We start from the raw sequence: 21195 nt of genomic DNA on the forward strand, positions 1-21195 counted from the left end.
TGTGCCTTTCACCTAAAACCCTCACAAACGTTTACAGATGCACAATTGAAAGTATCCTGTCGGGCTGTATCACCGCCCGGTGCAACCGCAAGGCTCTCCAGAGGGTGGTGCCGTCTGCCCAACGCATTACCAGGGGCAAACTACCCGCCCTCCAGGACACCTACACCACCCGGTGTCACAGGAAGGCCAAAAAGATCATCAAGGACATCAACCACCCGAGCCACTGCCTGTTCACCCCGCTATCATCCAGAAGGCGAGGTCAGTACAGGTGTATCAAAGCTGGGGCCGAGAGACTGAAAAACAGCTTCTATCTCAAGGCCATCAGACTGTTACACAGCCATCACTAACACATTAGAGGCTGCCTATAGGCATAGACCAGAGATCACTGGCCACTGTAAGGAATGGAACACTAGTCACTTTAATAATGTTTACATATCTGGCATTACTCATCAAGGCAAAGGGTGGCTATTTGAAGAATATCAAATGTATTTTGATTTGTTTAACACTTTTTTGGTTACTACATGATTCCATATGTGTTATTTCATAGTGTTGATGTCTTCACTATTATTCTACAATGTAGAAAATAGTAAAAAAATAAGAACTCTTGAATGAGTAGGTGTTATATAACGTTATACCGGTAGTGTATATCTTTTGTCCAATTTATCCAACAAAGTGATCTTCGAAAGAATCACTGATTTGCATGTACAGTACATGACCAAAAGTATGTGGAGACCTGCTCGTCAAACAGCTCATTCCAAAATAATGGGCATTAATATGGAGTGGATCCCCCGTTTGCTGCTGTAACAGCCTCCACTGTTCTGGGAAGGCTTTCCACTCTGTTGGAACATTGCTGTGGGGACTTGCTTCCATTCAGCCATAAGAGCATTAGTGAGGTCGGCACTTATGTTGGGCTGTCGCATTCGGCGTTCCAATTCATCCCAAAGGTGTTTGGAGGGGATGAAGTCATGGTTCTGTGCAGGCCAGTCAAGTTCTTCCATACCGATCTCAACAAACTATTTCGGTATGGACCTCACTTTGTGCACGGGGGCATTGCCATGCTGAAACAGGAAAGGGCCTTCCCCAAACTGTTGCCATAAAGTTGGAAGCACAGAATTTTCTAGAATGTCATTGTATGCTGTAGTGTTAAAATGTCCCTTCACTGGAACTAAGGGGACTAGCCTGAACCATGAAAAACATCCCCAGACCATTATTCCTCCACTACCAAACTTTACAATTGGCACTATGCATTGGGGCAGGTAGCGTTCTCCTGGCATCCGCCAAACCCAGATTAATCCGTCGGACTGCCAGATGGTGAAGCGTGATTCATCACTCCAGAGAACAATGGAGGCAAGCTGTACACGACTCCAGCCGATGATTGGCATTGAGCATGGTGATCTTAGGCTTGTGTGCGGCTGCTCTGCCATGGAAACCCATTTCATGAAGCTCCAGACGGACAGTTCTTGTGCTGACGTTGCTTCCAGAGGCAGTTTGGACCTCGGTAGTGAGTGTTGCAACCAAGAAGAGATGATTTTTACACGCTGTGCGCTTCAACACTCGGTGGTCCTGTCTGCGAGGCTGTGTGGCCTACCACTTCGTGGCTGAGCCGTTGTTGCTCCTAGATGTTTCAATTTCACAATAACAGCACTTACATTTGACCGGGTCAGCTCTAGCGGGGCAGAAATTTAACGAACTAACTTGTTGGAAAGGTGGCATCCTATGACATATCTGGCATTACTTTCAACATGACGGTGCCACGTTGAAAGTAACTGAGCTCTTCAGTAAGTCCATTCTACTGCCAAAGTTTGTCTATGGAGATTGCATGGCTGTGTGCTCGATTTTATACACCTGTCAGCAACGGTTGTGGCTGAAATAGCCGAATCCACTAATTTGAAAGGGTGTCCACATACTTTTGTATATATAGTGTATAATCACATTTAAGCATCTACATGGGTCTCTTGCAAGAGTAATGCAGCAGGCTTACAGCTTTATCCCTCTAATGATTAAAAAGCAGAAAAAGAGCAGCGGCCCATTGTTTGGACAAGGTGTCGATGTCCGGCATCAAGCATCACCTCGGGTAGCAAAAACAGAGGACCAGACCACACCCGACTCGAGGGGGTGAGAAATCGCAGATGGGAAGTTTTCTTCAAGGGGGGAGACATGATGGCTAATTGTTATTAGCGACTAGGATAAACACTTCAGCCAAGTATGTCTGGGCAGCAGCTCAGACAAATAACCATCGCCTTGACGTACACGGTTCTGGCGATGAAAATCTTCAGCTGAAATATGGAAGAGGGACTGGAGGTCTCTGATAATTATGCTACAGCATGCAGCTATAGAGCAGAGTATACAAAAGGTAAAGGGAAACACCGGAGACTGGTCAATCTAACATTAATACATCTTCAATGCTTATGAATCACTTGGGATTGACAAAGAGCATAATTGTATACAGGTCAGAAATATCTCAACTTTATCAAACTATCTATTCTAGGTGCATTGTGGTCTGGTCAGTTGGTCTAGGCCAGCGGTCCCCGGCCCGGTGATTGGGAAACCCTGGTCGAAGGCCAGCGGTCCCCGGCCCGGTGATTGGGAAACCCTGGTCTAAGGCCAGCGGTCCCCGGCCCGGTGATTGGGAAACCCTGGTCTAGGCCAGCGGTCCCCGGCCCGGTGATTGGGAAACCCTGGTCTAGGCAATCCAAAAGCGTAGCTCCGATGCACATGGGGATATCCTTGGTTTGTCTATATGACAGTCAGAGGCTTAGACATGACTAGCTAAAGTCAAGGGGTACAAAAGGAGAAGAATTCAAATGGACTTTGCTTTGAATGGGAAGGTATCTTAAACAATGGGTGACACTGTAGCAATAATTGAGCAATTCCCTTTATGCAACTAAATTGATACTTAAATGTGTATAAACAATATTTTAACATATTAGTAATATTTAAAAAGAATCAGGGCTAGGTTTTATATTACCTTATCCTGAATGAACTAGCCCTATCCAAAAGATGTCATGAGTCATGTTAATGTAACATTGCAGGGAATTAGCTTAAAAACGGACATTTCCCTAAACAAAAAAGCTAAACAAATGAATCATTAATTGGGTGTTGGGGGAGGGCATGAAATAGGGGTACCTGAAATGTGGGGGTCTTGAAATAGGGGTCCCTGGGGGGAAATGGTTAGGAACCGCTTGCTTTAGGTGGTAAAAAAGGTCCCTGTAAAAAATGCTCCACATGCTGGCCTTCACCTGCATAAAGTCTAGCGAACAAGACTGTTTCAGGTAAACCTCCGTGGCAGCTTGGCAGCAAAAATAAAATGTTTATTTTCATGCTTAACATTTTTTAGGGATTCTAATTTGGAATCCTTTGTGGAGTGCAATTCAAGATCCACACGTATTACCTCTCCATACAGATAAAAGGGAAACAGTACTGCAGTCACCATCCGTGGAGAAAACAGAAACCAGGTGTAGCGTGCACACAAGGTGCTCGCCTTTGAAAACCAGCGTGTGAGAGTGGGCAGAGGGCCCTTGCCAGAGCACATAGGTAACATTCAGTGTACCTTTACCCTCACTTCGTTCATAAGTATTGGAAAATATGCAAGAGGATGCACCCAGGCCACACCCTTTTTACCTCATCTTCCCAATTCGGATATGCATTTCGCCATACATTTAGGATGGGTGTTGAAGTTAGAAAATGCCATAGAAGTTTGTAGAAGTTCAGAGAAACTGAAAAGTGCCGTCTCGCTATCCAGATGTTGCCGTAGCAAGAAATGTTCTGTAGTATTCATGCATCCCATCCTCACCCTCTACCCTGCCCCCCACCCCAGGTAATGGCACGGTCAGAGGCAGTGTGTGGAGACATCAGAGAGCATGACAGGAGCAGAATTAGGCCAATTAGGCCAGGAGGGCTGTTCTGCCAGCTCTATCAAAGAGTAAAGATGTGCTAACTGATGCGTGGTGATAAGGATGGTAGAGCCCTGGCACCCTCTTCTCTTTAGCTTACCTATCCAGCCCAAACCACCATCCATACACAGATCCAAAACCACCATGACAAGTTAATGACACATCCATTGCCATCAATGAGATACATGGATGGGGGCATAGTGACTTACAGGAGAAATTAGTGTTAAGTGCCTTGCTCAAGGGCTCATTGACAGATGGGGGCATAATCCAATTTGTGCACGTTAGACACGCAATGTGTCTTACCTTGTGTTTTGAATCCAAATGGAGGTAAGTAACTGCTGACTTTGGCCAGACGCTTGAAGTTCCGGTCGAGAAACATGGGAGCTGGCTTCATGAACCTGTGAGAACAGCAGAGCAGAACGGGAGAGATTATATTTTAGAGAAGGACTTCAGTTTGTCTGTTCACCCATGAGCATGTCCAGGAGGACTAAAGTTAAACAAAATAGGCCCACTTTCGTGTTGTGTTGACTTAGTCACACCCTCTCATTTCCAGATGCATAGTTCAAAAGCCAGCCAAACCCTTGTCCTATTCCAGATAACGTGCTGTGAGAGATCCACCACAGATAACGTGCTGTGTTAATCAAGTTAGATTGACACTCGTCAATGAGCAACGGAGTTGACCTGAACGCCCATGCACAGGTGAGTGAGTGAGGGATCAAGCGGAGAACATGTGTCTGGGGGTACACCACCACAATGTCTCGCAGGACACTAGTTTTTTTCTAAAAGCGTTTATTTTCTCGTCCTCCCCGAGAAGGACGTGGCCCCCACTCATCTCTGCCGTGACCCCTAGGGCTCTGGTGTGAATGTCCTGCCAGGAGTTAAAGACACTGGGCCGTAAGAGGAGACGCTTGTTCCACTCATCAATCTAACAACGTCATCCCACTTTTCCGCTTCGCCCCGTCCCCAAACCTATCCTGCACACACAGAGAGCAAAACGGGCTGGCTCAAGGGAGGAAAAGAAATAACACAGGGGAGAAAGAGAACAAGCCTCCTGCATGTACCCTCATTGACAAAGTTTTTTCCCCAGGAAAAGGTCTAAATCATTCTTGACGCATAGTTTGGGTATACGTGTCCTGACGATGTATTGATGTCAGTGTTTTTCTGTCCCAGATGATTTGGGGCCTGGCCGTTTTACTCAAGAGGGCAGTGTTGATTGGTAATCTGTGCAGAAACAGCAAAGTACTCCGACACCAACCTAGTTAGTTACAGGTATGTACAGAAACGAAGCAAACAACAAAAATCATCCTTTGAAGAGTTGAAAACATTTTTATACGCCAGGAAAATGTGCCATGACATTATAAACCCACTTTCCCCTGCCCTCGGAGGCTTCAAATAAAACAAAATCGCGTTTGGCATACTCAAAGAAGCTGTGACTTAAGAGTACACAGTACATTTAAGCATTTCCACCCCTGGCCCCTGGCTGTGATGACTCCCCCTTTGATAAAGCCCTCCTCTCAAATCAGAAGTAGCCACTTCCCCCGGTCAGGCCCCTCGGACCTGGGCTGTACGTGCTGCTTCTGGAAGTGTGGCCGGACGATGGATGTCTGTTTTTATAACCTGCTGTCTCGCTGGGGAGAGCACAGGGGTTGTCGTTTAACAAGCCTGCAGCTCCAATGCTCCACTTTTACAGCTCGCAGTGAAGGTTTTCACAACAAGCTCGCAGACTGGCATTTAAACAGAGGGGGATAACAAGGACATTACTGGTCCTAGGATGGTTTATGTCAGACACTATTCTTGCGGAGAAATTATTTGTATGACTAGTAGCTATTTTTTTTTTTTTAAGTGAGTTTGGTAAAAAGTTGATTACATTTTGGTGATTCTAATCAGAAAATGTTTGAAATGCAATATTAATTACATGATAAACCCATTTAAAGTACTTACCACCTTCCTAATAAGAACAATTAATTTGGCATCACATGAAAACGTAACACTCGACAAGAGATCCTAATTATATGTCTATACAACACCGGTAGCTTCTCATTTTAAACTGACAATAACAAGACATTCTATACAACTCACAGGCCGGGGCGCAAACCACAACATGTCCTCCACATCATCTGAAGGAAGAACTCAGTGGCTTAACTAACCCCTAGTGGGGCTGTGTCTACAGCCATGGGCCATTTTAACCAACCTCTAGTTATGGCTGCCCAGTTTACAGTTTAGTAATTTAGCAAACACTCTTATCCCGAGCGATTTACAGGAGCAATTAGTGTGAAGTGCCTTGCTCAAGAGCACATTGACATATTTTTCACCTAGTCTGCTCAGGGATTTGAACCCGCGACATTTCGGTTTCTGCCCCAATGATCTTAACCGCTAGGCTACCTGCCGCCAGTTAAGTGCGACAAGTCAAGCAGAAGATGGCTAACACCAAAGGAATCCGAGTCCGCTATCAGATTACCAGACTTCACTTCCTACTAAGCGTGTCTGAAATCAATGACCAAACATGTTTAACAAGAGCCGCTTTTCAACTTCCCAAAATGTTACACTTCCCCCAAACTCCTTAATTGCACTTGAGGCACAAGTTGTACCAGTGTCAGAAGGGAGAAAAAAGAAGAAGTCAGTCATGTCTGACTCTTCATCTCTCTCGATCTCTCTCCTCACATCACCTGACAGAGAAGTTGACCCTTGCCAACACAAACCACAATTCAACATGTGGCTACAGGGGCCCAGCCGCAGTATAAATAACTGGGACAGTCAAGAGTCTCCTAGTCCATGGACAATTGGACAGACAGGGATCTGGTCTGCTTGTCTTAAAGAGAGAGGGCTCCCAAAACGTGAGGCCAGGGCACATTGTGCTCATTTCCTCTCACTGGGGGCCATATTTTCATAACCGCTCCGCTCAAGTTCACCGCCAACACTTGATTTAGGGCTCCAATACAAACAGTTTGGCGTGAGGGGAGGTGTTGAAAATATTGTATTCCGTGGGGCAGGGCCTTTTGGAAGAGAACAAACAAGGAGAATGGAGGGGGTGGGGTCTCACTTCAGGAGGTTGAGTCTCACTTCAGGAGGTTGAGGGGAGGGGGTTTATCTGGCCAAGTTAACTGTCAGTGGATATACTTTGTTTCTACTACAGATTAAATAATTAATGTGAAATTCAATTTGCCAAGAAGAAAAAGTAGGCGACGTTTTTACGTGAATCATCAACTTATTTGGTCATGAGAGTGACACCAAAAAATGGATTTAGATGTCGCATACAGAGCTGGGGATGCCACTCATCTATGTGAGTGGGCTGACAGGGAAGCAAAGTGGCCAAAAAGAGGTAGCGATTTGCTTATTTAGATTTGGTATCTGTGGTTGCACATGTATGAACGAACCAGACATTTAGCGTTTTCACACATGGCACTCATCAAACTCTAACAGGACATCTAACAGATACACAACTTTGTCACTATAAGTCATTAATTGTACTAACTGAATTGTGTTACTGATGTGAATGTGGTAATAATCAACTCTGTCCCATAGGGGGCTGTTTGTAGGGAACTTTGAACCGACACGTGTGGCTGATTAGAGGAAGTCGTTGGGAGACATCGTTAACACATCGCCTCGTAGTTGGACGGGCCTGAAAACCAGACGGCTTCTTCTTTAACGACTGCTGTAATTTAGCAGCGCCCCAACATAGCTCGCCCAAAGTTATGATTACTATCTGACTCCAGAGAAAAGGCCTAAGAATATTTGTGTAACACACCCTGACGACCGCTTTTGGTTTCCGTATGAGAGTCATAGTTAACCATACAAATATGTTGTTTCAGAAAGAATAAGAAACACAAAATACAAGAAATATCCTGTCTTTCTTCGTCATTCAAAACTGTCTAACCCAATTGAAGCATTCTGTACCACTGCTAGCTGTCTTTTTGCAGACTATGCATCATCACAGCATCATCGTACATTATGTTAAGATGGAGTCGCCATCTTCCACATTTAGGGGCAGCTGAGGAAAAATGCTCCGGGCCATTGTTCTGCTATGTTCAACATGCCCCCAGAGCTGCTGAGCACTCATGAGACAATGACCCATGGCTGGAGAGGAGACGGTGTAGGGATGGCATCAAAGGCCCAGTGACATCACGGAGGGCCGTCGAATGTTCCGTGAAGGAAGATGTGATGAGTCATGCCCTCCTGGACAGGAAGACATTGCCCCTCCGACAAAAGGCTAATTTCTGGCATCCATTTAAAATGGGGTAGGACGGGGGCTACGCTCTCCCAACATAAATCCTTTTGTGTTCGGAAAGCTGACGAGGACATGGCATAGTGCAAGGTTCCTCAGCTGGCAGCCCGATTTTATTTGTCCCCAAGTATTCCCACGCATAATAGAGAAATATCTGTGATCGTATACAAATGTAAGCAAGGCCTGAAATGACGTTTTAGTGAAATATTATATCCATTTGGGCTTCTTGCAGTCAATTTGCAGTCCACAAATGATTTGTAATTATGTTCCAGCCCCCTAACCATCTGTCCGCGGCTGAATGTAGTTGATCCTGGTATAGTGTGTGTAGTGAGGATATAAATTAATGACTAAAAGATTGTGTGGGAATGTGGGGGCTTTTATTCCTGAGTTGATCCCCGTAGGCCATGCTGGCTGGAGTAATGTCATAACGTCTCTAGGGGTGCGTCTCAATAGCTTAGAGTTGCTGCCTCTCCTGAACTCCTCTCCTTCAATGGCACTAAACTGATATAAAACATTTGGCTTCACCTGACCAGTTTTTTTCAACAGTGCAAAGTACGAAGGAATGGAGACAAGGAGAGGAATCCTCTTAAGACTCAACATGCACCCAAGGACTCTAATCAAACCCTGGAGAGAGTTTCTCACTTTGGATAGATGGCAGTCATCTTGGCAGCTGCGTAGCCTGGCTTGCACACTCCTTCGCTGAGGTTGCCATACTTGTACGCCAATTCTGCTGACCTGCAAATGTCACCAAGAGGGAAGGACAAAAGGTTATTAGATGAGAATGAGAACAACATGACCAGATAACACTGCACTTCCACACAATCCAATTTAGACAAAGATCTCCCAGGAAGAAATAACAAAAAATAGTTTGAGATGATGTGGAGAGGAGAAAATAATAAATAAAATCAACATGTTCCCTTTAGCCCATCCTATGCTGGTCCTATCTATCCTATTTAGAGGTAAAGTAGGACTAGAGAGGTCACATTCTAACACTCCATCCAGCAGCTCCTTTTACCTCCTCCTCATTGCTATCATGCTCATGAATTAACCGCTATACGGCACGTGACTAGTTCAAATAAACAGGGGGAGGGGCTGCACTATGGGAGGCCTATCCGTCACACATAGGGAGTGTTGATGAGATGGGGGCATGGCAGGGTGAAGGGGGTGCGGTGCGTGCATGGACAGGCTACAGCTGGATTGGACTGGGCTGGAGTCTCTTGCTAACGTGCCATCTTTGCTAGGTCAGAGGAAGTGATCAGTTGGTGACCACTGCTGTAGGCAGTTGTAATAGCAGGTCCAGATGAGAACTTGCATTCAAACCATCTTCTGAAGTTGTGCCTATAGTGAGTGTCTTCAGAACGTATTCACATCCCTTTACTTTTTCCACATTTTGTTGTGTTACAGCCTGAATTTAAAATAGATTAAATGTTGATGCTTTATCGCTGGCCTACACACAATTCCCCATAATGTCAAAGTCGAATTATGTTTTTAGAATTTTTACAAATTAAATAAAAATGAAAAGCTGAAATGTCTTGAGCCAATAAGTATTCAACCCTTTTGTTATGGCAAGCCTAAATAAAGTTCAGGAGTAAAAATGTCATTAAGTCACATAATAAGTCGCATGGAGTCACTGTGTGTAATAGTGTTTAACATGATTTTTGAATGACTACCTCATCTCTGTACCCCACACATACAATTATCTGTAAGGTCCGTCAGTCGAGCAGTGAATTTCAAACACATTTTCAACCACAAAGACCAGGGAGGTTTTCCAATGCCACCTATTGGTAAAAATAAAAAGCTGACATTGAATATCCCTTTGAGCATGGTGAAGTTATTAATTACACTTTGGATGTTGTATCAATACACCCAGTCACTACAAAGATACAGGCGTCCTTCCTAAGTCAGTTTCCGGAGAGGAAGGAAACCACTCAGGGATTTCACGATGAGGTCAATGGTGACTTTAAAATAGTTAGATTTTAATGGCTCTGATAGGAGAAAACAGAGGATGGATCAACAACATTGTAGTTACTCCGCAGTACAACCCTAATTGACAGAGGGAAAAGAAGGTAGTCTGTACAGAAAAAAAAAAAAAAAAACAAGGCACTAAATTAATACTGCAAAAATAATGGCAAAGCAATTAACACTTTGTATTCAGGGCAAAAAGTTATGTTTGTGGCAAATCTAATACATTACAGAGTACCACTATCCATATTTCAAGCATAGTGGTGGCTGCATCATGTTATTGGTATGATTGTAATTGTTAAGGACTGGGGAATTTTTCAGGATAAAAATAAAACAGAATGGAGCTAAGCAGGGCAAAATCCCAGAAAAAAACCTGGTTCAGTCGGCTTTCCACCAGACACTGGGAGATTCACCTTTCAGCAGGACAATAACCTAAAACACAAGGCTAAATCTACACTGTAGTTGCTTACCAAGAAGACAGTAAATGTTCCTGAGTGGCCGAGTCACAGTTTACATACATCTATTTGAAAACTGAATTTGTGGTCTGGCAATGATCAACAATCAGATTGACAGAGCTTGAAGAATTTTGAAAATAATAAATGGGCGGCAGGTGGCCTAGTGGTTAGAGCGTTGGGCCAGTAACCGAAAGGTTGCTAGATCGAATCCCCGAGCTGACAAGGTAAAAATCTGTCGTTCTGCCCCTGAACAAGGCAGTCATTGTAAATAAGAATTTGTTCTTAACTGACTTGCCTAGTTAAATAAACGTTAAATAAAACAAAAAATTGTTGCACAATCCAGGTGCAGAAAGCTCTTAGAAACTTACCCAGAAAGACTCACAGCTGTAATCGGTCTACAAAGTATTGACTTATGTACATTTGAATACTCATGTAGTGGTAGAGGGGTGATGAGAATTTAAGTTTACAGTGGGAGCGTCAACACACAGACATGCCAACAAAATACAATTACTCAAGTTTGCATATAAGCCATACGCCATACGCATATAAGCCATATGTATCTAAACACACATCGACATTTATTAGTCATATAGGGATTGATGAGGGGTTATAATAATTCGACCCAGCATAATTGCTTGGTGTAAAGTTGGCTAAAATAATTCTAATTAATCATGTTTATTTGAATTGACTAGCGATGCAAATGAGATTAATAGGTCACAATACTAATATTCAGGCAACTAGTTCCAGTTCAGTTTCTGATTTGTTAAAACTGAATTTAGCCCATTCTTAAGATCAGACAACTAGCATCTGATAAATGGCATATGCATCTGCAGCATCTGCTACAACTATCAATTGGATGAAAGATGTTTCCCTTTAGGTTTAAAATGACATTATACTTTACAAAATGTAATTTTACTTACAACTTTCCATCCAGCTTCAGCAGAAAGCCCTGCTTATCATACACTATAAAGAAAGAAAGAGACAGAAAAGGGGTAAGAAATCAGAAATGAACAAACAGGATTCAAAATGGCTTGTGAACCAAGACTCATCCCATAGACGAAGACAGAGTGATCATCCATCCTCATCTTGAACATAGTCAACTATCGGCGTCGTAGCCATAGTTGTATATCTCTCGCCAAGTAAACAGCCTGTGGATTTTCATAAAGAAAAGAAACCAAAGTAAAACACTCCGTTGAAAGCAGGTTAGAGATCTTTGCAGCCGGTCAAACAAGCGGGTGTCAGGGAAAGTCAGCCAAAAACATTGCCGTGTTTCAAGTCCAAATGATAAGTTAAAAACAGCAGTTGTGGTTCACCTATGGAGGAGGACCGTGTGGGGTCGGTCCATAGGTGCCGTTTCAAGCGTCATCGGCATTTAGGTTTTTTTAGTAGCGAAGGGGAAAGAAGCGAAAGCCTAATGTCTAATATCTACCTGCTTTTTTCTGCTTGGACAAGAGAAAACGGTTAACAGCTTAGTAATAGTGTCCTTCAACAGGGAAATCAATTCCGCAAGAAAGTTATTTGAATTCCACTTCAGTCCGTTTGTGTACACGTATCCATCATTGTGACCTGGATGTGATTCGGCATGACGCCAATACACTACGAGGCATGCTGACTTAGTTCATATATCATTCTGTCAAAGCGTTAGGTCAACAGAATGGCCCAGGTCTCTGGAACCTACTGCTACTGAACTATTTCCATTGATCTGTGAAACACAGTGAAGAAGTGTTACTAGTGAATCTCTACTAGCTACTACAGCCTGCAATTATCCAGACCTTCACCATAACTCATAACTGAACTGCATCTTCTGATGAAGCCAGTAAATACTGAATATCTGTGACTGAATAAACATGTAAGGACAGTAATTACATAAATAACCCCTCATCAAAATAACACAATAAGCAAAAGGGGAGAAAGGGAAGCAGTACTCAGCGCTCCTGCGGTTGCACTGTGCCTTCAGATGGATGCTAGAGGAGAGAAGAGGAGGAGGCTGCCTTGAAAGATGGGCCATGGGTTTTAATGCAGCAGCTATGAGTGTGTGTGTGTATCATGTGTGTGGAAGGAAGCGCGTCGTAGCCAGAGCTGAGCAGAGGAAGCAGCAGGACCCTGCCTGTATCATAAACCTCGGCCACTTAAAACATCTAGTACCAGACACCCTTTAGACTCTTTGTCGCTGCTTAACCTTGAACTTGATGCCCCTTTTTAAAAGGCTGATACAGAGCTGCTGTTCTATGCTCAACAACAGGAGGGAGCTGTTGCATCATTCAATGGAGTGACATGAATGATTCAGCTGTGCTTTATTTGCTCCATTCACATCGGGATTATCAAACCAACTGAAACCCCACGGACACCAGTGCCATACGATGTCTGGGACTGGGGTGTGTGGTTGTTGACTTGGTTCAAAAGGTTGAAGAGAAACAGAGTCACATTTGCCTATCACACTCATTTCTCTCACCATGCCAATGTGACACATTTCAAAAACAGTTTGGGAGTTGGTCCAGTAGCCCTTTCCAGGGAAAGGGAGCCAAGCATGGGACCTTTGTAAAATCAGTGGTCAGCGACAGAGCCTTGCAGGGAGTCTGGCCAGGCACCATGTCCAACCCTGTAGTACTTGCCATCTGTCAAAGATCCAATTTACTGATAGTTATCATAAATTACACCTTTAACCTTTGAAGACATAACTTGTAATTGGGATGATGTCGACCGCAGAGAAGCACTCTCTGCAAGAAACAAAATAGGGTAGGATTATCTTTGTGAGAAGCATGAACATCTTCTAGATGAGGAACGCCCCCAACCTGGCCGGTGGGGTGTGATGTGTTCCAGGAGGCACATGGAGCTGTATTATTAAAGAGGGGTGGAGAGGGAAGGGGAAGGTTTGTACCTGAGCCTACTATTTGTCCCACGGTGAGAGCAACGTCCGCTTCCAACTCTGAAACACAAAAAGGGTCAGTTAGGCCCGGTCCGGTGGGGGTAACCACAGCAACCAGTGTCTGCAGCCCGATAGGTTTAGGCAGGAAATGTGCACAAGACACAAATCCCTAATACCACAGAGGCCAAGGAGGAAGAGGTTAGTCACGTTAGTAGCCCAAGGTTCCATTAAAAACCAAGAGGCTGGATCCCCCAAATCAAGATGCCTACCCACTGTGCTGGTGATCATCTACAAAATGCACATTTACGATTATTTTAGTATTTGTTGTGGTTTCTGAAAGGTACCAGCAAAGACCACAGTACATGAGTGAATGAGTACATCCTGGTCAGAAAACAAGAGGAGAGGATCAAATGCAAGGCTTTTGTTGTAGAGTTAGTGGAAAGTTGTTATTCCAAAGTGAGCCCCTAAGCAGCCCAGTTGCACCACTTTCCCGCCATCACTCAATGTAAAGGGGGCTAGCGCCTCAGTCTACCTGTGGTGCTTTGACCTTTAGTCGGGACTATGAGAGTGGACTCCGAATCAATCTCTGCAAACAGAAGGGTTAGAGAGGACGTCAGATGAGACAGAATGTCCACTCAGCAACAGAGACCGAGAGGGCTGGACAGGAAGAGTAGGCCTGGGAGTCAGGTAGAGCAGACGAGGACAAACCAGCAGACAGACAGACAGTAGGATAGAAAACTCATTAACAGAGACGCATCTTATTGACTGTATTGTTTCTTTGCCCAACAAAGTATTTTCAAGACAGAGGCGGCTACTCCTAAAATCTATTAGACTTTTAGGCAGGTTGAACTGGTCCATTACAGAATGCTGGACTCATAAATGCAACTGTTGCCCATCAGGCGGGTAAAAAAATAAATTTAAAAAATGGCTTTAAAGGCACTGCGGACCCACCCTGACCTGTGAATCCCCCTGCTCCGTTCACGAATGTTGTTTGTTATCTTTACCAGTTGGCAACAGGTCCACATTTCCTTTCCACTTTTCCACTTACATATTTGTCTTTTTCATTTGTATTTCAAAGAGATAAAAACGGTGAACTCTTGCATAACGAGGCACAAGTTCAAACAGAACCATCCCAGGTCTTCAAAAGCAACAAAATGTTCCTCAATCAAAATAAGCAGAGGACAGCTGTCGTGTTCTTTTATCTAACTGCTGATGATTAAACACAACCAACAGGCCTCTGCTGAACAATGAGAAGGAAGACACACTGCAGTCTGTATGAACATGAAAGCAGAGCAGGGGGCAAGGGGATTCTAGGCCGGCAAACACTGGGTTGTTCGGTACTATCCTACTATTTAAGTGGAGACTGCACTAAAACTGCCATTTTACCAAACTTGAAAACTATCCCTCAATGGTGCAACAAGTCGGTGTTAACACATTAAATACTCAATTAGGAAGTTATCTAATTGTATAGCCTAGCGTGCTTGCTGCCTTTCCCAAATTAAAACCTAGTCATGTGTAAGGCATCATCACAGGAACCAGTCTACCACAAGAGAGTGATGTACCAAACATAGCAGTTTGAAATCCTTGGGCGGGCCGCATAAGTCCAAAGTGTGAAAAAATATATATATCCATTACATAACCAAAAGTATGTGGACACCTGCTTGTCGAACATTCATTCCAAATTCATGGGCATTAATATGGACTTGGTCCCCCTTTTGCTGCTATAACAGCCTCCACTCTTCTGGGAAGGCTTTCCACTAGATGTTGGAACATTGCTGCAGGGACTTACTTCCATTCAGCCACAAGTGCATTAGTGAGGTCGGGCACTGACGTTGGGCGATTAGGCCTGGCTCGCAGTCAGCATTCCAATTCATCCCAAAGGTGTTCGATGGGGTTGAGGTCAGGTCTCTGTGCAGGCCAGTCAAGTTCTTCCACACCGATCAACAAACCATTTCTGTATAGACCTTGCTTTGTGAACGGGGGCATTGTCATCTGAAACAGGAACTTCCCCAAGCTGTTGCCACAAAGTTGGAAGCACAGAATAGTCTAAAATGTCATTGTATGCTGTAGCGTTAAGATTTCCCTTCACTGGAACTAAGGGGCCTAGCCCGAACCATGAAAAACAGCCCAAGGCCATTATTTCCCCTCCACCAAACTTTACAGTTGGCACTATGCTTTCGGGCAGGTAGCGTTCTCTTGGCATCTGCCAAACCCAGATTCATCTGTTGGACTGCCTGATGGGGAAGTGTGATTCATCACTTCAGAGAACACGTTTCCACTGCCCCCAGAGCCCAATGGCGGCGAGCTTTACACCACTCCAGCCGACGCTTGGCATTGCGCATTGTAGTCTTAGGCTTGTGTGAGGCTGCTCGGCCATGGAAACCCATTTCATGAAGCACCCAACGAACAGTTCATGTGCTAACGTTGCTTCCAAAAGCAGTTTGGAATTCGGTAGTGAGGGTTGCAACTGGACAGATGAGTTTTACGCGGTACGCGCTACAGCACTCGGCGGTCCCATTCTGTGAGCTTGTGCAGCTTACCACTTCACGGCTAAGCGGTTGTTGTTCCTAGACATTTCCACTTCACAATAACAGCACGTACAGTTGACCGGGGCAGCTCTAGCAAGGCAGAAATTTGACGAACAGACTTGTTGGAAAGGTGGCATCCTATGACGGTGCAACGTTGAAATTCACGGAGCTCTGTGGAGAATGCACGGCTGTGTGCTCGATTTTATAGCCAAATCCACTAATTTGAAGGGGTGTCTACATACTTGTGTATATAGTGTATATTATTATTATATATTTTTTTTTAAATAAAATTTTCAGGATGGAAAAATATCGTGTCGACTTAAAACAACTAAAACCAGATAAATGGAGTAGAAAATATAATGGACCAATATAGTTTTAAATAATAACATCTTTGAGAACAAAAATAAATAAATACAAAATAAATACAAATATAAGTATAAATACAAAAAGCTAAACAGTCAGGGAGAATTGAAAATTCCAAAAACAATTTAGCGGTATTAATTTTGTTATTATGTTTGAGCATAAGAACACAGCAAAATGGCAAAATGCATAGAATTGCAGGAAAATAGCTTTACAACTGCAAAATTCTCACTTCTATTGAAAAATGTGAAGAATTGCAGAATATTGGCTTAAAAACGCAAAAATGTCTCTATACCACCAAGATGGGGGCCTCTACAATTCAGCCGAACCGACCACGCCCATTACCTCGCCATGGCCGTCGAATCCCCTCATGCCTTGCGGCCATTGGGCTGAATATAGTAATTATAATTCCCTTCTCCCAGCTGCCTGCTCCGTAGCACCTCTCACTCACATGGCTCTCTGAGATATCTCAAATCTTATTAGCCAATGCACCTCACGTGTCCACGTCCTTCTCATAGTCATCACAGGTCTGACGGAGGCTACTAGTGAAGACAGACGGGGATGCGACTGCACGCGTCCTTCTTATCAAGTTCCGAGGTGCATATTGAGGAAGAATTGTCCACGTTTACTGTCAGCCAACAAGATCAGTAATGAACAGAAAAATAACTAGCCTGTGTCAATCTACTATCCCCCATAGTACAAAAGTTTACCCATTCTATTAGTCAGCTTGTCGTTCTGTGTGAGAAATAAATCATCAAAAACTGGCTCTGGGACAGTTGTGGGACGACAGATCAAGTTAATACAACCACTTTCAAAAAAAAAAAATTAAAAGCAATGAGACTGAAGCAACAGATCAGAACTTTAAACTTAAAATGTGAATAAATTAACTTTAACATATTAAGAGCAACAATGATCACACAGCAGTAGTCTAGAAGCGCAAATGTTTCAAAATATAATTAAAGGGAAAACACCATTCTCCAAAGCGCAAATGTGAGCAGTTTCATATGACAGACTAAAATATCCTTTGGAAGTGTTTAAACAGGGAAGATGTAAATTATACAACTAGCATGGGATGTTAATGACAGGGATTGTGTCTTTGGAAAGAAAGTTGAGAACAATGAGATACTGGTTTCAATGGCATAAGAGGAAGAGTTTATAAAATAATTCCCTTAACATTCCTATGGTCGGAACACGGTAAGACATGCCTCATAAAATTACTCTCCAAAAAAAGTTCAGGTTTAAAAATTACGTTTATGGTTGAAAAGTTTTTAAATCTTGACTGCATCCGCTCAGATTGCAAGGTGGGTGTTGTGGTGTGCAACGGGCACTGGCCTTCCTGTCCTATCTGAGCGAACAGTGCCTCGGGTATGACAGAATCAAGCCTTTAGACGTTAATATGAATGATCCTACATTATATCTGTCAAACATGACTGCCGTTTAGACTATATACAGTGCTTTCAGGAAGTATGCATACCCCTCGACTTATTCCACATTTTGTTGTGTTACAATCTTAATTCAAAATGGATTTAAAAAAAATAAAGTTAAATCTCCCCCATCTAGACACAATAACCCATAATGACAAAGTGAAAACACACATCTATATATAAACTCAGCAAAAAAAAGAAACGTCCTCTCACTGTCAACTGCGTTTCTTTTCAGCAAACTTAACATGTGTAAATATTTGTAAGAACATAAGAAACAACAACTGAGCCACATGTCTATACAACTTGTTCAGTTTATATAACAGAAATTGAATAATGTGTCCCTGAACAAAGAGGGGGGGTCAAAATCAAAAGTAACAGTCAGTATCTGGTGTGGCCCCCAGCTGCATTAAGTACCGCAGTGCATCTTCTCCTCATTGACTGCACCAGATTTGCCCATTCTTGCTGTGAGACGTTACCACACTCTTCCACCAAGGCACCTGCAAGTTCCCGGACATTTCTAGGGGGGGGGGGGGGGTGGCCCTAGCCCTCACCCTCCGATCCAACAGGTCCCAGACGTGCACAATGGGATTGAGATCCGCGCCCTTCGCTGGCCATGGCAGAACACTGACATTCCTGTCTTGCAATGACAACAAGCTCAGTCCAATGATGCTGTGACACACAGCCCCAAACCATGAAGGACCCTCCACCTCGATCCCGCTCCAGAGTACAGGCCTTGGTGTACTGCTCATTCCTTTGACGATAACCGCGATTCCGACTATCACCCCTGGTGAGACAAAACCGTGACTCGTCAGTGAAGAGTACTCTTTGCCAGTCCTGTCTGGTCCAACGACTGTGGGTTTGTGCCCATAGGCGACGTTGTTGCCAGTGATGTCTGGTGAGGACCTGCCTTAAAACAAGCCCTCAGTCTAGCCTCGCTCAGCCTATTGCGGACAGTCTGAGCACTGATGGAGGGATTGTGCGTTCCTGGTGTAACTCGGGCAGTTGTTGCCATCCTGTACCTGTGATGTTCGGATGTACCGTTCCTGTGCAGGTGTTGTTACACGTGGTCTGCCACTGCGAGGACTATCAGCTGTCCTTCCTGTCTCCCTGTAGCGCTGTCTTAGTACAGACATTGCAATTTACTGCCCTGGTCACATCTGCAGTCCTCGTGCCTCCTTGCAGCATGCCTAAGACACGTTCACGCAGACGAGCAAGGACCCCGAGCATCTTTCTTTGTGTTTTTCAGAGTGAGTAGAAAGGCCTCTTTAGTGTCCTACGTTTTCATTAGTGACCTTAATTGCCTACCGTCTGTAAGCTGTTAGTGTCTTAACGACCGTTCCACAGGTGCATGTTCATTAATTGTTTAGGGTTCATTGAACAAGCATGGGAAACAGTGTTTAAACCCTTTACAATGAAGATCTGTCAAGTTGGTTGTTGATCATTGTTAGACAGCCATTTTCAAGTCTTGCCATAGATTTTTAAGCCGATTTAAGTCAAAACTGTGACTAGGCCACTCAGGAACATTTGATGTCATCTTGGTAAGCAACTCCAATGTATATTTGGCCTTGTGTTTTAGGTTATTGTCCTTCTGAAAGGTGAATGCTAAATGACTAAAATGGGGGGTGGGAAAGAGCCAGACACTCTTATTCAGAGCAACTTACAGTAGTGAGTGCATACATTGTGATACTTTTTTGTACTGGTCCCCTGTGGGAATCGAACAACCTTGGCTTTGCAAGCGCCATGCCCTATCAACTGAGCCACACGGGACTAGTGTCTGTTGGAAAGCAGACAACTAAGTTCTCTCAGATTTTGCCTGTGCTTAGCTCTATTTCGTTTCTTTGTATCCTGAAGAAACTCCCTAGTCCTTTCCGATGACAAGCATACCCATAACATGATGCAACTACCACCATGCTTGAAAATATGAAAAGTGCTACTCAGTGATTTGATGTGTTGGATTTGCCCCAAACCTAACACCTTGTTTTCATGACAGTTAATTTCTTTGGCACCTTTTTTTTGCAGTTTTACTATAGTGCCTTATTGTAAACAAGATGCATGTTTCATAATATTTGTATTCTATACAGACTTCCTTCTTTTCACTCTGTCAATTAGGTTAGTATTGTAGAGTAACTACAATGTTGTTGATCCATCCTCAATATAATTTTTTTATTTAACCAGGCAAGTCCGTTAAAAACAAATTCTTATTTACAATGATTTCCTACCTCGGCCAAACCCGGACAACGCTGGGCCAATTGTGAGCCGCCCTATGGGACTCCCAATCACGGCTTATTGTGATACAGCCTGGATTCAAACCAGGGTGTCTCAGTGCTAGAGGCGTCACTACAGATGCAGTGCCTTAGTTCTCAAGTGGCGCAGCGGTCTATCACAGCCATTAAACTCTGTAACCATTTTTAAATGTCACCATTGGCCTCATGGTGAAATCCCTGAGCGATTTTCTTCCTCTCCAGCAACGTTTTTTTCCCAGTTTTCAAATCAATTTAATTGGCTATTTTGGTTAATGGCCTTGGTGACCTAGCAGGTGGCCTTGGTGCCCTGGCAGATTGGATACCTATTGAAGGCCAAATGGACTTCGCCCTAAAATCCCAAGCCTGTCCACCACCTAAACCCCTTATTGATCCAGGGAACACCCTGCACAGGTGTGGCCTTTCACAGTTAACACCCTCGGGTGATGTACCAGCAGACAGAAACAGTGGGTGTCCACTTTCAGTCACACCTGCATGACAGTGCTGAGGGTAGCAGGCAGCAAGGTAGCAAGCAGCAGCGCTGAGGGCGGGGAGAAGAACACGTTGAGCAGTCTTCTCCATTTCCCTCTAGCAACATCTCCTCTACAATGCTAACTACACCAACGTCATACAAAAATTAGTGTGTGCAAATGTTATCACTTTCATATCACACCCTCAATCTGTTTCCTGTCACTGTACATTCATTTGTCTGTGTTGGAGGACTATTTAGTTAGGTGGTGGGCCGTAGCAAGCCATCTGCTTTAGTTATTGAGATGATCAATCTCTGTCGAGGGAGGAGCAGGTGTAGATGTATTTATTTCTGTTTGTTTTTATTTAAAAGATAAAATTGCAATACTTATGTTTGCTAGCTGGGACAGGCGAATGCCGCAGAGTACTGAACTATAAACCAAGCAAAACTTGTGTACTATCCATGGTACTCCCTGCTGATCATGTCTGCCAATCACATTATTCATATCTAAGGTAGTAGACAGCTGGTGATTACAGCTCGAGATAGCAGTTTGTCAGACTGAGTTCTACCAGGTAGACTTTTTTTTAAATGTGCAGTCTATATTAGTTATAGAAACATGATACCATCAATGCAAGCTGTAAAATGGCTACCAACTTAGAACACAAAAGAACCGTAGTAATGTAGCTAGCAATCTAATTACAACACGTAGATCTGTTGCTATATAGCAGGAGAAGATAGCTTTATCACCATCGATGATGTCATTCCGGGTCAAGGAG

The 21195-nt window shown here is 43.8% G+C and overlaps 1 protein-coding gene across 10 annotated transcripts in view; it reads right to left on the bottom strand.

Moving 5' to 3' along the window:
- The window catches only part of LOC139560405 (CMP-N-acetylneuraminate-beta-1,4-galactoside alpha-2,3-sialyltransferase-like), a 97257-nt gene that overhangs the window by 48306 nt on the left and 27756 nt on the right, over window positions 1-21195 (bottom strand). For 5 of the 10 annotated variants that reach the window (XM_071377127.1, XM_071377130.1, XM_071377129.1 and 2 more), the window contains exons 3-7: window positions 13931-13984; window positions 13411-13458; window positions 11453-11495; window positions 8758-8850; window positions 4197-4291 (exon numbers count right to left, since the gene is read on the bottom strand). In XM_071377127.1, the coding sequence (XP_071233228.1) occupies window positions 4197-4291; window positions 8758-8850; window positions 11453-11495; window positions 13411-13458; window positions 13931-13984 (333 nt within the window). The remainder of the gene's footprint in view (window positions 1-4196; window positions 4292-8757; window positions 8851-11452; window positions 11496-13410; window positions 13459-13930; window positions 13985-21195) is intronic. The other 5 variants (XM_071377131.1, XM_071377136.1, XM_071377132.1 and 2 more) reach the window with 3 other exon arrangements.

The sequence above is a fragment of the Salvelinus alpinus genome, chromosome 30, assembly GCF_045679555.1.
Source record: "Salvelinus alpinus chromosome 30, SLU_Salpinus.1, whole genome shotgun sequence".
In the NCBI taxonomy this organism is placed as follows: Eukaryota; Metazoa; Chordata; class Actinopteri; order Salmoniformes; family Salmonidae; genus Salvelinus; species Salvelinus alpinus.